General features: G+C 39.3%; 1 protein-coding gene across 1 annotated transcript; it reads right to left on the bottom strand.

The window, feature by feature from the left end:
* Positions 1-247: 247 nt before the first annotated feature.
* LOC124289958 (organic cation transporter protein-like) lies at positions 248-8,399 on the bottom strand. Its single transcript, XM_046726624.1, has 10 exons — positions 8,254-8,399; positions 7,094-7,331; positions 6,125-6,228; positions 5,225-5,379; positions 4,836-5,004; positions 4,013-4,225; positions 2,189-2,415; positions 1,340-1,521; positions 886-1,037; positions 248-502 (listed from the first exon to the last, which is right to left on the bottom strand). The coding sequence occupies exons 1-10, from the start codon at positions 8,394-8,396 to the stop codon at positions 385-387; spliced, it is 1,701 nt and encodes a 566-aa protein (XP_046582580.1). The 5' UTR covers positions 8,397-8,399; the 3' UTR covers positions 248-384.
* Positions 8,400-22,070: the final 13,671 nt, after the last annotated feature.

The raw sequence follows: 22,070 nt of genomic DNA, 5'->3' as shown, positions 1-22,070 counted from the left end.
GCCAACCAAGGATAAAAAAACATTATTAAACCTGTCATCGGAGAGTATTGTGTTGCCTCTTTCCTTACTATCAGTCACCACCTGCAAGTCTTGTATCATGTGTCACGCTTACAGACAGTCGTTTCCCGAGTTCAGCCTCGACTGTCACAGACTGCCTTGATATAGCTGTGCTGTTGGTGACTCTCGTGTTCAATGACGTTCATTCAAACACACAACACAGCTCTCAAATATATCAACACCAATCCGGTAAGGTAAATGATTTAATGAATACGTCATGACAAAACAAAATCACATTTCAGATGACTAAACTATAATTTGTTTCTGTTCACAATATTTTAGAAATGTTCCACAAATGAGAGAAATGGCGACTGGCATGAACACTGTTTACACTGCTGGATCGTCCTCTGACTCGCTGTCACATACCGCCCTTAGATGAAACGTCTCATCATCTTTTCCTGGACGGACAAAGTCCACAAAACGTGCATCAGACGTTTGATTGGGGCTGAAATATAAAGTTTTGCATTGTCACGCACTTATTTTGTTATTTGTTAGTATGAATTCCCAGCGACCCACGCATGCACCACTAAGGACTGTCGTGTAAGACTCATAAAACTGCTTGAATGCTTCTAATTATACTCCAACAGAGTTAAAAATTGAACGTCTCTGACGACGGAGTGATTATTTACAGTCCGTTGACTCAAAGCAGAATATTTTCCAGCGACAGTAAACAAGTAAACGAAGAAAATATTATCAGTTCGCAATTAAGTGAATTTCACAGATCACGTAAACTGTACCCTTCACGAGTAACAAGATTATGCAACTGAATAAAGAACACTGATTTCAAGTCGTCCTTTGTCAGCAGCCGGTACCAAATGTGGAATTTACCTCTTCATCTTTTCGGCGTCTTCGATTGATTCTGGAAGTTCCTTGTTGAGGGTCTCCGGAAGCAGCAATGCCAGCAGACCAGCTCCGACCATCGAGGCCCCGAATATAATCAGTGGAACAGCTCGCCCAAAGTCCCCTGGAATTACAAGCGCCTGGAATCGAACATGCATAAAGTGTGAAACAGATTTACGTAAAAACAATTTTGATGTTAAACGAAGTCCTCAGAAATTTTCCAGCTAAAAGGCGGCGGTCTGTAAAAATATCGTGTTCGGACTACATATCCAGTGATCAACAGGATGAGCACCGATTTACTCAATTGGGATACAATGACATGAGTCAGCGAGCCTGACCATCCGATCCCTTTAGTCGCCTCTTACGACAAGTATGGGATACTGAAGTCTGACCCGGTACGTAAATTTGTAAACACCATGTTAGTAACAGCGGAATAACTTACCAGATTGGCGATATAGGGAGATATGACTCCACCCAATCTGCCACACACATTCGCTACACTCATAGTTGAGTTCCTGATGACTGTTGGGAACAGTTCGGACGTGTAAAGCCAGACTATGGCAAAACTTGCTGATACGAAGGCTCGACCCACCAGGGCAAGTGCTATGGTCAGCCAGTTCAAAGCTGAAAAAAATGTTTTTTTAATTGATTATACATTCACAACCTCACGCCACGTAATGTTCCAACTGTGGTAGTTTTAAATTATCAAAGATGGGGCAGTGAAACTGGTGCTTGACTTTGAATGAATCATCTCACACACCGGAGGAATCGAATGCAGTCAAGAAACAGGTTATCGAAAAGAAGTAAAGTAAAAATTTTCAGAGCGGTATCTAAGGCTCTAGAGCCATCTGTAAACTCCTCACCTCCAGCTCCATACAGGACAGGAATGATTGTAGAGGTGCCAAAAAGAAGCAAAGTAACCTTTGCAGCTCGGTAGTGTCTTGCTCATGTTGCCTAAGCGACGGGTCATAAGGTAAGGTTCTAGAGACAGACGTAAACTCCTTACATCCAGCTCCATACAGGACAGGAATGATTGTGGAGGTGCCAAAGAAGCAAAGTAACCTTTTGCTGCTCGGTAGTGTCTTGCTCATGTTGCCTAAGTGACGGGTCATAAGGTAAGCTTCTAGAGACAGACGTAAACTCCTTACATCCAGCTCCATACATGACACGAATGATTGTGGAGGTGCCAAAAGAAGCAAAGTAACCTTTTGCAGCTCGGTAGTGTCTTGCTCATGTTGCCTAAGCGACGGGTCATAAGGTAAGGTTCTAGAGACAGATGTTAACTCCTTACCCCCAGCTCCATACAGGACAGGAAATATTGTGGCTGTGCAGCAGATACCGCCAAGGATCATGCACACACAATGTAAGGACCTTCTGCCGGTGCGGTCGAGGAGAAGAATGCAGGCGATGTAGGAGACGACTTCTGTTGTTCCTGCGATGAGGCCGTTGGCGTAGACGCTGCCGCCGAGACTTGCCACATTGAGGCCGAGACCGTAATACCCGAGACTACACACAAGCCTGAACAATACAACGTATAGGCGACATATAGTAGGTAAATCGAGAGTGAGTGAGTGAGGGAGTTTAGTTTTAAGTCACTTTCGCAATATTCCAGCAATATCACGGCGGGGGATACCAGAAACGGGCTTCACACATTGTACCTATGTGGGGAATCGACCTAGGGTCGTCGGCGTGACGAGCGAACGCCTTAACCACTAGACTACCCCACCGCCCCGTATATCGAGAGAATACTATATGAAACGTAAACCTAGATCACAGAAGATCGTTTACAAATTGGCAAACAAAAAGCTATTTCAGTCCACTTATGTTTAGAAAAGCGCTCATCGTTTATTAATGTCATGACATTATGACGTAGATTCGACAGGAGTTCTATATTTATCGGAGTAAATCGTTTCACAGCTCAAAGAATGTATGTAAAGGACGTATCAATTATCCTAACCCTCACATGATGCAACTTGTATATGAGAATTGTGAAGAACTACCAGTGGATTGAGTGTGTGAGTGAGATTTTTCGCTTTGAACAGTATTTTTTTGTAGTCATATCATGGCATGTAAGCTCACGGTGAGAGGGGTGTGTGACGGGTAGCCTAGTGGGTAAAGCGCTCGCGATCGCTTGTCACACCGAAGACCTGGGTTCGATTCCCCGACCTGACTGTAATGTTGGAAGCCAATTTGTGGTGTCTCCCGCCGTGATATTACAGAGGCGTAAAACTGATCTGACTCAGATTCGCTACCTGTTGGAGGAGACCCCAGAACATGGACATTTAGTGATAGATCATCGTTATCGGAGATAATGTTAGAAACGGACCCACGGCCAGGAGAATAGCCAAATTACGGGACGAAAATACAAGTCAAAACATTGATTACACAACAGTCTCGTTTCCTGTTGACTGGGTTCCGTCCTATTGCGCAACTAAGTACAATAACCAGTTCAGAATTTTGAGACCAATTCATTTAACCGGATACATAAATATTAATCAGTATTATTTGATACATCTAAGCACTTGTATATTGCAACACTACGCTCTTATAATCCTTGCAAACATGTCGTGCAGCGTGCTCTGTCGTACAACGAGCACTGACAAACAGAAACCTGGAAATCATGGAAATCTCAAAACGAGGCTCTGCCGCTAGAAACGTTTGGCGGTCTGGTACGGACTTGATATTATCTCAATCACATTGTGCGTTGCAGAACTACATTGAATAAGCGCAAAAAACACACAACAGGTGTAACCAGTGAACCAAATGCTTTGTGAATCATTCTACGACCTCATCAAACTGGGGCAATCTGTGACGTCTTAGTTGAGGTCATGCTGCCTACACCTCGTCATAAAATATAGAAATTAAAGTTTAAAATTAAAATTCATTTGTAAATACCATTTTCTTATGAAACAAGTATTGGAATTCAGTGTAACCATAGTTGTTTGTGATGTCTATTTTCACTTTCACACGAGAAATTCGGATCGGCTGAAAAGTAGGTCATTGTGGCATGTCTGAAAAGGTTAATGACTCATGTTTCGGTTTGGCACCAGGAATGCTGGCGTGCTTCAATGACAGAGACACACCAGTACACACCGTCCAAATGGCTTTGACATACCAGTTGATGAACACAATGACGCATCGGGATACCAGGGTGAGGCTTGTGAATATTTTCCATATTGGTTCTGATTTTGTACTGTCAAGTACATTTCCACTGAACAAGTCAGAGCTCAAGGTTACTTTGTTGACCTTTGCAGCACGTTGTAATATCCCCTCCGCCATCTCATATTTCCTCTTTGTGATCAGCCATCGGGGAGATTCGGGAATAAACCTGGAGACGATGCATGAATGATAAATGGGTGATAGAGTGTTATTGCATCAGTGCATTATTGTAACTGATTATACGTATCTAAGGGCAGGTTGTAAAGTTGTAATCTGTCATCAAAGAAATTGTTCCACATCAACGCAGACAGACTTTTGGGAGTGTGAATTATCGTCGACTCCACATTCAGCAATTTTGAAGCTATATCACAGAGGTCTACTGAGGAATGAGTGAGTTTAGTTTAACGCCGCACTTAGCAATATTACGGCTAAAAGGCGGCGGTCTGTAAATAATTGAGTCTGGACCAGGCAACACAGGTATCAACAGCATTAGCATCACTCTACGCAACTGGGATATGATGACATGTGTCAATCAAGTCAGCGAGCCTGACCACCCAATACAGTTAGTCTCCTCTGATGAGGAGCATGGGTTACTGAAGATCAATTCTAACCACGGGTTGGCCTACAGATCAACCAGGCAACCAACCCTGATAGCATGACGAGTAATCATCCGCATCACAGGAACACGAGGACTAACAAATTGCCAGGTAACAGGAACTCATCCGACCCTTTCTATGAACAAATACTTGGCAATCCAGCTAGTACTACACTGCACTTACCAGTAGTAGGCTAGGAAAAGCACTGTCGGCGCTGCCACAACCAGCTGTAGATGTTGCCAGTCTCGTATAAAGTAGGCGGCGCCAACGGCGATAAAGTATCCCGATGACCAAAAAAATTCAACAATGATACCAGTCCATCGACGTTTGGAGGGACCAACTAGCTCCACACCTGAAATATTAAAGTGGATCCTTGAAAAGATCTGTTGAAGATTGCAGATACCATTTATATTGAAACAAAACGATACCAAGATGAAATGACTGTCAGTATGAATTTTCTGGTGAGAAAATGGTATATAATAGTATAGAAAAATATTGTATATATGGCACCATAATGTACACTGGGGCACTGTAGTGCATGCTTATCTGAAACATTTCATCAAACCGTTTACCCACAACAAAGCCGTTCATCCAGATCGCCGTGCTCGACATGCCGTTGAAGAACATCAGGAATGTGAACACAGAAAAATTCGTGGCGAATGCCATGGAGATGGAAGCAGCAATGTGAAAGAGGACGCCCAACATAAACATCTTCTTCCTTCCGATGCTGGGAACAGTATTTACAGAGTATGAACTTATAGCTGATCAATCAATCAAGTATATTTCGTAAAAAGCCTTTAGGTCCACGTACAATACAACAATACACATGTGTAATTATTAGGTACTGGCAACTGACAATCATATTAATATGTTTAAGGAACGCAGTGACAATGCTTCCTTACTGTAATTAAAAAAAAATGTTGTTGAAAAATTGGTACATGATGTGTTTCGATGATTAAAGCTAACATAGAAATCTTTTTACTTATTTATCCCTGTAAGTTTGCTAAATGAAATTGTCATCTCTTCCGGATTACTCATATGTGCACAATTTACAACTTCAGATACATGTATATAGATTATATCTCCTATATAATATGAATACAGTTATCTTAGATGTACTCGGTAAAACGTTATTGGTTAATAACACACCGGCGTTTGGTATATAGCTCTATTAAACACCATATGTATGCAAGCTGAATGATTTACTTTTCGTTACGCTTGTACAAAATTACATGCATTTTATTATTGGCTATCTAACAATTGTACTTAATCTCTAAGAAATACTAAACGTTTCAGAACTGGTTAAATTGTTTACCATGGCAAATGCTGCTCATCATGTTCTTGAAGTTCTATTATTTAGTTGAAAACAAATCACTTCTTATCTTACATATGTGATATTAGTGTGTGACATGCAACCTGCTAGCTGCTATAGTGAGTGGTCATTAGAAAGCCAAGAACGACCATCTACTTACAAGTCTGCAGGAGGGATGACAACAATACTCCCCACCAAGGATCCCAGCATAAACATCATCTGTATGTGCGACTTGTACAGCTTCATGTCACACACCCAGTCAAACTGAAAAGGAATGATTGAGTGTATCAACTTATCAAATTGCTTACTGAGTGGCGGGGTAGTCTAGTGGTTAAAGCGTCCGCTCGTCACGCTGAGGACCCGGGTTCGATTCCATACACGGTTGAATGTGTGAAGCCCGTTTCTGGTGTCCCCGCCGTGATATTGCTGGAATATTGCTACAAGCGGCGTCATACTAAACTTACTCACTCACCCACTAAGTGTTGTCTGAAATCCTCGACTAATTACGTCCTTGAAATTTACCACTTGAAATCCACGAAGCACGTGTATTACGCTGAAAATCAATGAGCATCATCAGAGCGAAACTGGGATTTGAACCGAGGTATGGCGGACACTGGTGTGGCTAATATTGTGCCTTAGGCAAGAACAGAAGATTTGACCATCATCCTTGCTACCTAAATATGACACGACTCGAAGGTTTCGATAACGTAGAAAACTTTTACATGTGTTCAGTTATATTCGACTTTAAATATCGACATAGTTGAATGATTGCTAAATGAGGCGTGTTATTAAAAGGAAACAAACATTCAAAAACGACAACTGGGCGTCTAAAAAACCTGGAATATCCACGTACAATTGACCCCGATCTCTCAAGTTGCGCTATACTTCAGATAGAGGCCAAATATGCCGTTTATTTCGGAATTGTTTATGGTACGTTTGATGACGCAGTGTTCGGAACATGCAAATGCCCGTGACATCATTGGTTTGTGTGTAGATTTGTGAACCGGGTCTTGTTACGGTGGCAGATTACTTCATTACGCTGCGTCTTCTCATTAACACAAGGAAGTATAATTTTGTTCTTCTGCTTTCACACATCATATATACATTACTGATTATTCAGAAACAATACCGTTGTCACGATGTTCGAGCCAAACGTCTCTTCATCATAAACCCATCGATTACACGAGTGTGTTGTGTTGCTGCTTTGAAGAGCACCCGTCCTTGATTTGTTGGTGACGTCATATACGTGACAAGACGAATAGAGTTGTGTCCCCTCATCTGCTGCAGGAATAGCGGCGTTGACAGCACGCGCATGCTGTTCCCCTTGTATCAAATAGGTGTCGTTATCTAAACCAGGAACTGCGCACCTGCAACAAAATATCCCAAGATCAACTCATTTTTATGATTTGTTGACCACACAAAACTGTGAACTCAGAGTGCACTTGGTAAAGACCTTAATGTGCGTTTTACGAATAATTGCAGTAGTGATAAATAATTATCGTCGACTCCACATTCGGCAATTTTGAAGCTATATCACACTGGTCTACTGAGGAATGATTGAGTGAGTGAGTTTAGTTTTATGCCGCACCCAGCAATATTCCAGCTATATGGCGGCGGTCCGTAAATAATCGTATCTGCACCAAACAATCCAGTGATCAACAGCATGAATATCGATCGACGCAATTGGGATACGATGACATGTGTCAACCAAGTCAGCGAGCCTGACCACCCGATCCCGTTAGTCGCCTTTTACGACAAGCATGGGTTACTGAAGACCGAATCTAACCCGGATTTTCACGAGTTAATAATTGAAATAATACATATATGGTAAATAATCTTGTATAAGAAAATATGTCGGTAGCATGACGATTAGCACAATTTCAAATTCTCGTTTTTTCCTTTTTAAATTCTTTTACGTTGTAAATGGTGACCCTTCATAAATCGACCATTGTCACAGTTCTTGACGTTCGTCCATTTTTAGTAAACGTTTATGATTATGACGGGTACAGGTTGGGCTTACTTGCAGTGTTGCTTACAACCTGTGAAGAGTGGGGATGTTCTTATGGGTTGACTGAATGCTGCCCTGCTTGGACATTTGTATCTTGTTCTTATTTCATATATTCAAGTATATATAGTGAGTGAATGAGTTTGGTATTACGCCGCTTTTAGCAGTATTCCAGCAATATCACGGCGGGGGACTCAAGTGTATATAGGCGCTCTGTGTAGTTATGTGATCTGGGGATCACAGCATGAACATAGAGGTTGTTTGAAGACAATGATCCCATATACCTGTGATCCGGGACGCCGAGTGTGAAGACGGTTACCATGATCTGTATTCCCAAGGACACCATCGGAATACAGAGAAGGACGTACAACCTCTTCTGGTAAGTTCCAAACTCACCGAGGTCTTTCAGTATGTCATCATACTTCATAATGGCTCTGGAACAGATAGGAAAGTTATGGATAAACACGAAGACTTAGTAATAACAATTAACATAAACCGTTATTGCGTTAATATGAACATAACTTGAGTATAGGAAGCATGTCACGTAGACGACCCTGCTTTCGACTTAACACCAGTGAACTGTAAGAATCCCGTGATGTCATTATAGGAAACGCTTTAACAACCACCTATAGCCGCAGGTGTGGTTTAAATACTACTGAAGTACCAAACACGAGTGATAAACTCTTTATCATCTAATGTCGTTCTTAAATTCTGTAGTGGAAAATATGTTCTTATCATTCACAAACATTAGCTTACCATTGCAAGTTTTCCTATGATGTGCGCATTAACCTATACTAGTATAACGTCAGAAGGTCACTGATCATTTCAGTCGGAGATTGACGACAGTCTGCTGAAACGGTAGTGTCCCATTTTTGACAGCGTCTTAGTCACTGATCCGTTAAGGGCTGTCTTTTTCATTTTGTCCAGCTCTTTACAAGAATATTCAGAAATTAGGACTCTCGTCGTTCTACCAGTCGCGTGAAGATGTCGAAAGATGGTTTCGAATGTGTATTGGTTTGGCCTTCCTGCCTTTCTTTCAAGAACAAACTGTCAAAATTGGGACTACCGGTAAGCTCACTGTCAAAATTGGGACAACTGGCTAGATCAATTACAGAAGTGTGAATTTTAATTGTCAAAACTAGGACTGTCAAAATCGGGACTAAACGTGCTGAAACATGTTTCTTTGACAGTGGCATAGCAACAAACAGAATAGGCAAAATAACAATTGCCCATGCCTATTGCGTCTACTTGCGTTTCTGAATAACTGCCCATTATCAGTGTATGAAATAATAGATTTCTGACGGACGGTCTAAATTCACAGCTAGCCAGCCCGATAGTCTGTTAAATTTGTTAGATGTTCCATACATCTGAGTAATATATTTGGTCTGGTTAAATCCATTTTGGGCTGGTAACATTTTGAAGTAACCAGCCCTGATGTCTGACTGGATTTTGGGCTTATTTCATACACTGCCATTATCAAGGGGAAGCTACTCTAACCCTAGTATCTGAGACATCACGTTTGCGTGCCCACGTCATGAGAAAGTTATGAAATACAACTAGATTTACACATAGCGACTAAAGGAAACAGGTAACAATTCGAACATATACCGATGGAAACAAATAACGAAACATATAAGGAAACATATGAAAGTACAATTTTTCCTTTATTCTTTTCCGGGTTTCCTTGCAAGCTGTGTACTGCACTGTGAATCAAAATCTGGGGAAAGGGGAACAATGCGATGAAGAGATATTACTTTATTTGTTTCCCTCAGTTTATTTCGGCAAAATCCAGCTGTTTCATAATAGAGGAAAGGACCCAAGCGGCAGAGGTTTTCAAACACAGCAATGGCAACAGATCCACGGATGTTGTGTCCTCGCTAAATTGTTTCGCAATTCGATTCCCAAATTTGTAAATTATCTCAGCTACGTCTGAGTTAAACATTAATTTTCAGCATCTTAGGTTATTGTTTCACAACATTTTTTATAACAACCATCCGACTAGTTTCTCTACGTAGAATTCTAACTTGATGACCGCTAGGAATCATAAAGTGGAGTGATTCCTTGATAACAACTGAAAAAGTAAAGGACTGAGACTACATACCTGTCGTACACCAATCGAGCCGGTAAAATACTAAGATAACATGTTCTCCATTACCAGCAGAAACTGAAGACTAAGCATAATTATACACTTTCTGAATAATTCTAAAGAATGACCGCGAATGCATATGTTCAATAGCAAAGGCATGACCTGGTTTCTATACATGATTTCAAATGCTTTAGTAATGGCGCTGTAATATTTGCATTTTACTTCTAACGTATTGCGGTACTAATGCAGTGTCTGCAATGAATGATGTTACTAGGCTATTTTCCTCAATCGTTTCCTCATCGACGGCTGAGTGAAATCTGTTCCCTACATGTTACACAAGACCGGTTTGCAGTCTGTTTGGCCAATAAATCAAACAAATAGTAAGCAAAAGGAAATCATGCGCGGCCATTGACCGTTGTTCACCAGACCAGATACACAGTTTATGTTCGGGTGCAGGTGTTCTAGGAACCAGTCAACCTACTCGACGTGAACACCTTGTAGTAGAACAGTAGTGAACAGTAGTAGTGCCAAGGGAATCCCTAGTGTTACCTAATTGTTGCAGGTTGCAAGTGTTTGCGATTAATCAAGCGCTTGTGTCACTTGACTTTCAGTTTCCCCAAAATGAGTCACTGCAGGAGATAGCTGATACGTCGATGATCGCTCGACACACTTTTGCTGATGATGACAAAAGAGATCTTCAATAGCAATCATCTAGTGGGGATAAGTGTAGTGACACATATTTTATAATAACAATATTTTTTATATTTTACTGAAATTATTTTTTGTACAGGTTTCTGTAACCTTTAGGTTCGTAAATGGAGTTTGATCGGCCAATGATGCCCAACCAGAACGATCGCGAAAGGATTTTGATCGGAATATGATGCTAACTCTACTGACCGTCATGGATTAAATAGTCGGATCAAAAGCTAAGGCAGAGGATAAAGTCTGGTGTAAACTTCCCTAGCCCGTTCACTAGGGTCGAAGATGCATTTGTGAAGCGGGTGCTGGGAAGTAACCTAGCGCTACTGAAATATATAATTATGCTTGGTCACTCATATAGCGCTGAACTAAACGTCGCAGGGACATGCTCTAAGCGCATACAACATGCTGGAGATAACCCAAGCTGCCTGTGAGGCGCTAGATGGTTAATAGTCACATGACTTATACCACCGGGTACTCATTTTCTGCTGGGTGAAGAGAGGCAATTTTGAACAAACTCACTTGCCTAAGGTGTGACCACATAGGTGCTTCGTTGTGGGGCAGGATAGAAGTCCTAGGAAATCTAAGGAGTCAAACTGCCAAACACGGTAACCCAGCCAAGGACTATACGTGACAAACGTTGCATAACTTCAACTGATTTGTGACCTGAGTTCTGTGTACAAGACCTCATATATTTGCGCTATGGGTTAGATGCATTGTTGCCAAATAGAAGACAGCAGGATTTTTTCATTTCTTTATTAGCTCTACATTTCCACCGAACTATCTTATCGTATATAATGGACAATATCATGACAAAGGTTATGCACAAGGTTCTTGGGTGATACGGCCACTAGTAGTGATGAGATTGGCCGAAAAGTCAGGGCAGAGTAATGTTGAGAAGATCTTGAAACAGCCCTGTTATTTGCGAATAAGTTGAAAAGAAATTGACATTACTATCTGGAGGATCCACAGGGGGTTATATTCCTTATATAAACTAAACGTCCTATTTGAGGAAACATGGACTAGACATGTATCATTAAATGACTAAAACATCAGTGGTGATAGTACATCATAGTTGGTTGGTTGGTGGGTTGGTTGTTTAACGTTGCACTCAGTAATATTCTAGCCATAAGGCGGCGGTCTGTAAATAATCGAGTCTGGACCAGATATTCCAGTGATCAACAAGCATGGGTTGAGATCATCGATTTCACGCAAGACAATTGTTACATACAATGACATGTGTCAACCAAGTCAGATGAGCCTGACCACCCGATCCCGTTAGTCGCCTCTTACGACAAGCATGGGTTACCGAAGATCAATTCTAACCTGCATCTTCACGGGTAGTACAGTATAGACAATCAAACCGAAATACATCCAGAAAATGTTGTACATTAAACGATTGGCTGTACCCGTTTGCATTTACATGATCTATTCTATACATTGCCCTTTCTGTCTGTCGTCACAGAGATCGACGTGCATGGTGACAATGCCCTTTTTGGTATTATGGCGAGCTACACCACCCGATAACATTTTTTATCTCAGGTTGGGATTGTACATTATAAAGATTGGGATAGTACAGTTTTAATTACAAAATCATTCATTCAGTTAATGAGTTATTGAATATACATATATTGCAATTCTCACACACGTATTTGTAATGTGACACACACTGACAGGTATACATTAACATGTACATTTTTTTCTTAGCAATTAGTAGTCTATTCCTAATGTGGCGCCTGTTATATTTAATGAGGCGACACTCATATACTGGTCATTTCGCTTAACTTAATACAGTTGTTGGCCAATGCAATCAACACATGTAATGGCCACATAAACAGGAAATATACTACTAACAGGTGTCCATGACAAACAGTCTGCGGTCGATTGAACTTTTGAACACATGCTTTTCAAAGCTGACATTGCATGTTCAACTCTACTAATAACATTACACACCAATTCTCACAGAGAATGCCCAATTTGAAAGACTCAAATCGTAAAAAAATAAAGACAATATTTCTGTCACTTGTTGTTGCTGTTTTATTGACGAAAGTGTCACGAACGAAAATCAGAAATTGTAGCACTCAAGGGGAGCTTGTAAAATTTCCATCACATCTCATACAATACCACCCTACACAATCGTTGTAACTACGTGACTGTTCTTTATGTTGGCTGCATAACACATTGAAGGGAGATATCATTCACAAAGTTCAGTCGTTAATGCCAAAGTTGTGTTTCGTTAAGGAAACAACATTACATGTAACATCCTCTCCCACTCAGTTGAGTTTGTTAGCATTATAACAATAAACTTGATCAGGTCAAAGCTCTTGACAATATAACTTTATGTTATACTGTTAAATGCAGTTCTTTACGCAAATACTGGCCAATGCGACATCGTCTTTTGTTGGTTACCCAGCCACGTTGGCATTTCTGGGAATATAATGGCTGATCTTACTGCCAAGGCAGCACTCAACAAATCTGTGACACCACTTCTGATCCCGTACTCTGATTACAAAGCTGCTATTAGATCTTATATCCGTGATCTGATGCAAAAGAATTGGGACACCCAAGTAGGTATCAATAAATTACATGCAATAAAACCAACTATCGGTTACACCTACTTTGGTTGTCAGTCCAGATTTGAAGAGGTCATCATACGACGATGTCGTATTGGCCACACAAGATATACTCATGAGTACCTATTAACAGGTGAGGATCCTCCGTTTTGTATCCCTTGTGATGAAAGAATCACGGTCAAGCATGTCCTGCTTGAATGTGTTGAATATTCCATCACAAGGGATATCTATTTCAAATCACAAACTATGAAGGATCTTTTTAGTAATATAAGTTCTCATTTAATTATTGCACTTTTAAAAGAATTAAACTTGTTAACTGATTTGTAAATAGATACATATTTTATTATTGGTAGTTTAGATTAGTAACTGAGATTGTTAGTGGCTGTACCCTCAAAGGGGGTTGATGTAGTGTAAAATTATTGTCCTCCTGAGAGGGTACGTAAGTCCCAAAATGTTCAAAGTCAATTTAAACTTGCCAGGATTTTTAAACGTAGCATTCTTGTCATTGTAATTTTGCTAACATTTCTTACAATCGCCAACAGCTGAATGGATGGTGTAAATCCAACGGTAGCCAGGCACTGTAAGTCCCCATGGTCCCCGGTATGGTGATCTACCTTCTGGTGTTGGCGATCTATAGCTTGTTTTTATATTGTATTGTCCAAATAGTGCTATCAGTTTTAACTCTCCATACAAGTTTTAGTTGTAATTGTGATATTCTAGTTGTTTTACTGTCCTTCGTCGACAGGTTTTTATAACGTACATATATTCCATTTCTATGTCAAATGTTCTCATTTCATTTTTTATTGTATAAATTGTTTTCGTCACGATATGGCTGCGATATTGCCGATGTGACGTTAACTATTAACTCACTCACTTACTCTTTAAGCAAAAGAAGTCGACAGAAAGAATCGACATCTGAAAGGTAATATCATGAACTTCACTGACAATACAACAGCATTATAGAAGGTAATATTATTGATCAGGTTGTGAATGAATGCCTTTGTAACGTAGATTACAGATTTAAAACACATGTTCACATGAATAACGTTATTCCATTTCCCTACTCCCTTGTCCGTAATCCCGCTGGATCTCGGCATTTCATTCTTTCAGAATTCAATAATGATTTTTTTAATCACGATATGGCTGTAATCTACGTTACCTTACAAACTAATGTGACGTCCTCATATAGACTGATTTTACAACAACTTACCATATATGAAAGTCATTATTGCTACTTGATTAGCAATAAATAAAATATTCATAACAGCTACCGGAGCATGTGATAGTTATGAAGGTATTACTTCATTCATTGCAATCTTCGTTACCAAACTTTGAGGAGCGAGTACAAAATTGAGGTGAAAGATATGTTGCATTTGTTTTAAGAGATCGAAATATCATACGTTTAGGGTCAATATCAATATGTCTAAAAATCTATGTGATATTAACAGAACAGATACAAGCTTCACGAAATACAACGTTTGTCAATCTTTCGAAATGGCTAACGACACCCAAGTATAGTGATCATTTCCAAATGCTTCTACCGAAAAACATTTCAACAGTAGAACAATTGTCTTGAAATATTGTGCAACTATATCCCTATAATGAAGTAAATTACCTGTAAGTAAATCTTACCTGTTTCACAGGGAATTTCCCGAATAAAGATGAAGTTTCCCTTCCAAATTTAAATTTCGTGAAATGTCACTGAAGTGCTGCGATCATGTGCCAGCAACCGGTGGCAACTGATGTAGGTTATCAAATTATTTCCACTGGTTCTCTGACTATGCTACGAAGCGAAATCTTCTATTTCCAGTAATATTTTGTAAGATTCCATATCAGATGGTAACGTAGATTTCATAACGTAGATTACTTTCACCGTTTGCAAACTACCATGATCTTGACTGGAAGCATATTGCACTCCCTTTTCGGTTCTATTGCACTATGAAAACACAGAGCATTCATTCTAATGACTTTTATAGGTAGCTGTTATTCATGTTTCCGTACAGTAATGGTAACGTAGCTTTCATGCTTAACACAACTATTTTTATAGACCGGGTTCGTCTTTGTGTACGGTTTTATATGGTACGATGTGTTCCAAGATGACACTTTTTCTACATTATATATATCCAGTAAAAACTTGCGAGCTTTCAAAACAAATGTTTGTCAATATATATGCATTTTACACTGCATGTTACGTTCTGTAACGTAGATTACTGCTATTGTGGCGACATATTTCGTAGTGTCACATTTGTTTTGTTTATTATGATGTTCCTTTCATTTTTTCATAGGTTTTACAATCATGTACGTACAACCTATGGGAAGTGATTTTAAACGCCTATGATGGTAAACATACTAATTGTATCCATTTGTTAAAACACTACAGCTTTGGCGACACCAAGAATGAATAAATTGTGACACATGTTTTGATTCTTACAAACAAAATAGTGATTTCCAGTTGATTTCTACGAATTATACCATGTTTACTTGGTAGTACTGGATGCGTATTTGACTTTTATTCGTGTTTATTCGTCTACTAAACAAGTACAAATCAGAACGACAGAAGAAATAGGTAATTGGGCATTCTCTCTGACAACTGGTGTACAAGGAAAATAGATACGATAGAAATCTGGTCTGGGCAAATGCGAAAATGTGTCTAATTTTTAGTACCTCGTGATCATATATGTATACACATCGAAGAAGGTATCGCAACACCTATGATTCTTAATCCCCATATAGATATTTATAGTCACATCATAAAAATGTTTGTATGATTATTTAAAGCATTAGGCACCATACATTCACTTTTAGACATGTACGTGTAGCGATCAAAGACAAGCATCACGTACACTACGTGTCCCCGTCATTAAGCAAACATCAAGCTTCAGTAAACTGTTCTCACAGCTCTATCTCAGAAACTCAATTGATTTTGCTATTGATACGTAAATACGGGACCTCCTAAACTGACAACTGCTAAAAGAGGGCAGGTTATTGGTAATTGGTTGTTTGCTTGAGTACAGTGGCGCTCATATCAGACATATTTTGAACTTAATTGAGATGAGTTTATTGACAGTATGGAGGATCACTGGCCAATTATACAGGTGCAAGATACAGCGTAAAACATAATGAAGCGTCTGAAATATTGAATTTATATTATACATGTGACTGTAGAAAACGTGATCGTAATTTAAATCCGCGGAATACATAATGTAAGCAGTGATAATACATGGGTAATTTAGATGCAAACAATTGTTACAATTTTATCACAAATTGAGTTCCAATTTTTGTTTATTTTTACATTTCTTTTAGTTTCAACATCGCTTTTCCTGCAGACCTATTTCTAATGCATTTAACTTCCAATGATACAAATGTCGGTACGACAAACGTAAAAGTGGACACTTGCATAGAGTACAGATATCCAAGTTAAATACGACTTACGCATTGACCGGCAAGTACTGACGTCATATGAACAGATATACAAAAATTAACCGACATGTTTCAGAGAACATACCATTATAGTGGTTAACTCAAAATGGATGAATACTTATTTTGTGAAAGTTAATGTTACGCAAGTCGGTAATATACTCAGTACCATTCCTTCAACTACGTACAGAGTCTGCAGTGATACTTAACAGAGATGAAAATCCATGCATTTCATGCATGCCATGAAGTTTGCACTAACAGTGTTGCATGTAAATGGACATTAGAACGAATACAACGAAATAACCACTACATCCAATGGAACTGGTGTTCCTGCTTGTAACTTGTTGATGCTGTACGTAAATATGTATTTTTATTTTTTTGTTCAAATGAATAGCTTAACACGCCATAGCCCGTCATATTTTTCAAACTAGAAATAAATGTTTCGGAATGACCAAATATATCATATGCAAGTTCATTATGCTACACAACGTCAACAGCAATTTCAAGACTTTATCGCAATAAGTCTCTTGGGGCGAGTTATTCATCTCTTATCATAATGAAAGTACAACAGAAAATCTTATACGCAGATGCAGTTAAAACTCTAAATCTGAACTATTTACAAGTTGAAGTGAAGTTCACTTCATGCAAGGTCGTTCCATTTAGCATCTATCTACCACACGTCTAGCTGTCTCGAGTAATCGAGAACCAAAGAATTACTTTTCAATTAACAAGCGAGAAAACAATATACATTTTATCCTTTGCATGAAACACATAAAGACATCACATTAAGTCAGTGTGTATGATTAAAAGCACCATTAACATATTTCTGAAACTACTGCATTTGGACAGGAAACAGATTTCATTCTTCATAACATATATCGTCAATGAATCCTGTATATCTGTCCATTGCAATTATACAACGACAGAGCACTCACCTTTCCCGGACAGCGTGTAATACACAGGTATATGTGTGGGATATATTCGTCCTTCGGGTCAAGCACAATCTGGACGTATGTGTAGATGTGACCCACTTAAGTTTACTGGGATTACGCCTGAAAGATAACACGCTTGTTTGGCCAAGTGATTTCATGTTACACGAAGAACGTAAGAGATAACGCCATGTTATCATTGGGGGCTGGGGACATCATTCTTAAGTCGAACATCTAAAGTACGTGATGATGTGTCTTGCTACTTGAATTTAAAATATCAACTTTATCGTAACGTTATCTTTGATAACATGATGCTGTTCTGCTTTTACATCTATCAGATATTCGAAAGGTTGTTTTTCTAGGAATTATCACGAAGTTAATATTCATAAGATGATTATGAATACAATGTTTAGCACAAGATTCTGAAGCATTCACATGTTAAGCCTGCGGGTTAAGCAGCCGGTCCGGTTCACATGCATATATGGAACAGAAAGATAATAAATGATAACAAACCGTTTGATGTAATTTCTGGATAAAATCTCGCTGTCGCTACACCACGGAATTATCGGTAAAGATAACATTCGCTAGTATCCCGACGTGCTCAAGAAACATGAACAAGATGATGACTAAATTTAAAGTGTTTCCATTTCTCATTTTCCTCATAAATTAATAAATAACGTTCGACAAGGTTTAATTTGCAAGGGTCAGGCTAGTGAGTGGTCACGTTCGTAACGAGGCTGACACAAATATTCCACACATGCGTCTAGAAGGGTAAGAAATTCGGTAATATGGATCAAGATAACAATGTCTGTGGTATGGGCGAAGGCTCACTGCTCACACGACCGATATATTTGACGATTATTTGAAAGATGACCTATTTTAGTCATAAATGTAAAACGGATTTGGAACGTTCTCCAGCGTTCACCACCTTTCCCTTATTATGTACAAAAGGTATTTACAATATATACTTCACAATTTAGAAAATGATAGAACTTGAGAACTGGGCAGATATTGAAATCAGAAAAAAGACGATTTCGTTTTCAAACGAGAGAAGGGCCGATTGAAGAAAGTAATTTCATTCAAAACGTTTTGTGCAACATATATATTGTTTAAATACTTTTTCATTTTCTCTTGTAATTAAATTTCAACATAAAAGATATATCCATCGTGTTCCTTTATTTCATTCCAAAGCCTCGGATATAACATTTTTGTCCTTGCTGAGTTTCCACTTTCCATAAAATAATGGTGAACATTTTCGCGAATTCCACATTTTCACAGTGACATGTTGCATACTCCTTATTTCCAAAACCTGTATAAATAATATAATTTAGCTTGCTGGTCATATACCGTAAATGCCATATATTATAATATATTTCCTATAATTATATACGTCCATAAGAGTTACTAAGCAATGTTATATCATGCTGTGTAATATTGACAGAGCAGGTAGGAGGACATGGATGTATTATTTTATTTTATTATATTTTATTCAATTATGGATTTAGTTATGTCTGGGAGGCACAAGGAGTAGGGGAATTATTTGTACAACAATTTACCAAAACTGCCATCAACAATCAAGTTTTGAAGATTTGCATAAATTATCATCTTTAGATGTTTATTCATCAGTTAAACAGATTTTCGGTATTGAACTATATCTACTTTTTTATCAAATCTGAAGATGCGAGACGTAGAATTACTTTACTAAGAATAGGTGCACTTTGTTTATTTAAAAATTCTGGTAGGCAGGATGGATTACTCAGGCACCAAAGACTTTGTAATAGTATTAATATTGAAGATAATTTCACTTCATGTTTGAGTGCCCAATATATCACGATCTTCGTTAAAAATATTTTAAATGTATGCATGTGTACATCAATAGCCATTATTTCATTAATGTACTTCTTTGTAATAAATACCAGCGCCTTGAACTTGCACTAGTGCGTGGATATGTGCGCTACATAAATATCCAATAATGATAAAAATATAACAATATGTTTTTCCTTGTTACCAATTGTGCAAAGATGCCCTTGTATTACCTTCATCATATACAAACTTAATATTTAAATATTATTAGGGACCGTTCATAATTGATGGCTGGGGGTGGGGGGAGACTGAGGGTGGTGATGATTTAGGAGGAGGGGGGGGCACCCATTTTGTTCTGGGGAAATAGGGGTGTCATCAATTGGTGACAATTCAGGGGATCCTGCGTGGCACGGAAGCCACTTGCTCTGCTGTCAGCTCGGCGAAAAAGGAAATGTGACTCGTCGGTGACGAGAACTCTTCCCAACACACGTGCTCTCCATTGCAAGTGTTGTCTGCTCCACTGGAGACGTCGACGTCAATGTTTTGGCGTCAGAATTGGCCATCTGGCTGGGCGTCTAACAAGAATGTCGTAGACGCGTAGACGTTGTCTAACTGTTTCGCATATACACCTGTGTTGCCAGGTATGATACGGGCTGTAAGGGCTGCTTGGTGGAACCTGTGTCAAAGGTGGGTGGTTCGAATCCACTGGTCTTGAGGTGGGGTCGTTACTGGTTGACGGCTACTGTGGGGACGGTCAGTGACTTGTTTGGGTGGTCATAAGTGCCAAATTGTGTTTCTATGGGCGTTGAATTGACGAGCAACGACGTCACGCTGTGAGGTACCAAACTGAAGCATGCCTTTAGCTCTCCATCTGTCATTTTCCCCAAGGCGTGACATGTCGAATCTGTTCCAGGACTTCACTTAGTTGAAATGATAAACATCTGGTTGTCTGTCTTTTTAAAGTGAACATTGCTTACCTTATGTCATACTTCTTGCACACTTCATGCTATTCGAACAATTGTTTGGTTGTTTCTTCGACCAATTTAACGCACGCATGCACAAGATCACAAATGAAAACATTCCATGTTACAATAACGCTTGCTTCTAAGGTGAGTGAGTGAGTGAGTTTAGTTTTACGCCGCACTCAGCAATATTCCAGATATATGGCACCGCTCTGTAAATAATCGGCAATAATAGCATGAACATCGATCTACGCAATTGGGATACGATGACATGTGTCAACCCAGTCAGAGAGCCTGACCACCCGATCCCGTTAGTCGCCTTTTACGACAAGCATAGGTTACTGAAGATCAATTCTAACCCGGATCTTCACGGGTATAATCCGAATAGAACTACGTCGCCTATATTGAGACTTTTAACAAACATGAAAGAATAATAGTTTGACAGTTAAACTGCAAATGAATTTCTCGTTATACATTTGAAGCGTGAAATACGCTAACCACACGTTTTGAATTGCTTTTGTGTAGAGCAGTGTGTATGTGGATGACACGTCACTATCAAGTGACTGATCAACAGCTGTTTTTAACGCTGAAGAACATCATGTCAGATGACCCTTGCTTACATTATTTCAAAAAATGTCCTGAAGTTCTGATGAAAGATGTGTGTTCCAGCTTACCATAAATCCATCAAGTAATCCCAACAGTCAAATCCTGTTGTGTATATCCACATACTGTTCCATAAACAGTTCCCTGCCTAAGCACATTTTATACCACTACACCTGTTGTCGTTGATGTCATTACAATAATGTTCCGATTGAATTTATCGCTTTTAGACAGCTGCAAACGTGTACTTCATTATAGTAATAAAATCAGAACTTCGCTGAATAATTAAGGACTGACTTGTAGCTACGTTTACTGCTTTCAGATCTATTTTTCGTTGTGAATTATAGCACGAATAGATATACCTACAGTGCTTTAGTGCGAGGGTTTAAATAAAAAGAATTAAGATTTACTACCCAAAATGTCTGTGCGGTCTAAAATGACGACAGGAGAGCTTTAGAGGCGGTGCTCTCACGGGACACACACTACCAGACAGGTAAACAGATAGACAACTTGTGTTGTGAGTTTCTTTGTTTAACGCCGCACTCAGCCAGATTCAAACTAGATGGCGGCGGTCTGTAAATAATCGAGTCCGGACCAGACAATCCAGTGATCAACATCATGATCATCGGTCTTCGCAATTGGGATACGATGACATGTGTCAAACAAGTCAGTGAGCCTGACCACCCGATCCCGCAGATCGCCTCTTGCGGTTGCTGAAGACCAATTCAAAGCCGGATCTTTACGGATCTGGTAACCTAGGGATCACGTAGTACTAAACATGAAAAAGATAATTCCAAAGGTGTACCATTAGCTGGCACAATCTCATTGCCAACGGAACTGCCTTGAAGTACAAGAACCACCGTTTTCAGCCAGAGACGAGACGTCAGTGTGCGACTGTTCATATTTCTAAGAGATTATTTCGGCCTTGACACAGTATACATGTATATAGTGTGCTTTCTTATGTGTGTGTTCTGAAACATATTTCATCTAGTTTGCAAGCCGATATCGGTAGTATACAATTCCAATAGGTTA

The sequence above is a fragment of the Haliotis rubra genome, unplaced genomic scaffold, assembly GCF_003918875.1.
Source record: "Haliotis rubra isolate DU_JTF1 unplaced genomic scaffold, ASM391887v1 Scf452, whole genome shotgun sequence".
Classification (NCBI taxonomy): Eukaryota; Metazoa; Mollusca; class Gastropoda; order Lepetellida; family Haliotidae; genus Haliotis; species Haliotis rubra.
Note: the sequence above shows the minus strand (reverse complement) of the source record. Positions and strands in the feature narration are given on the sequence as shown.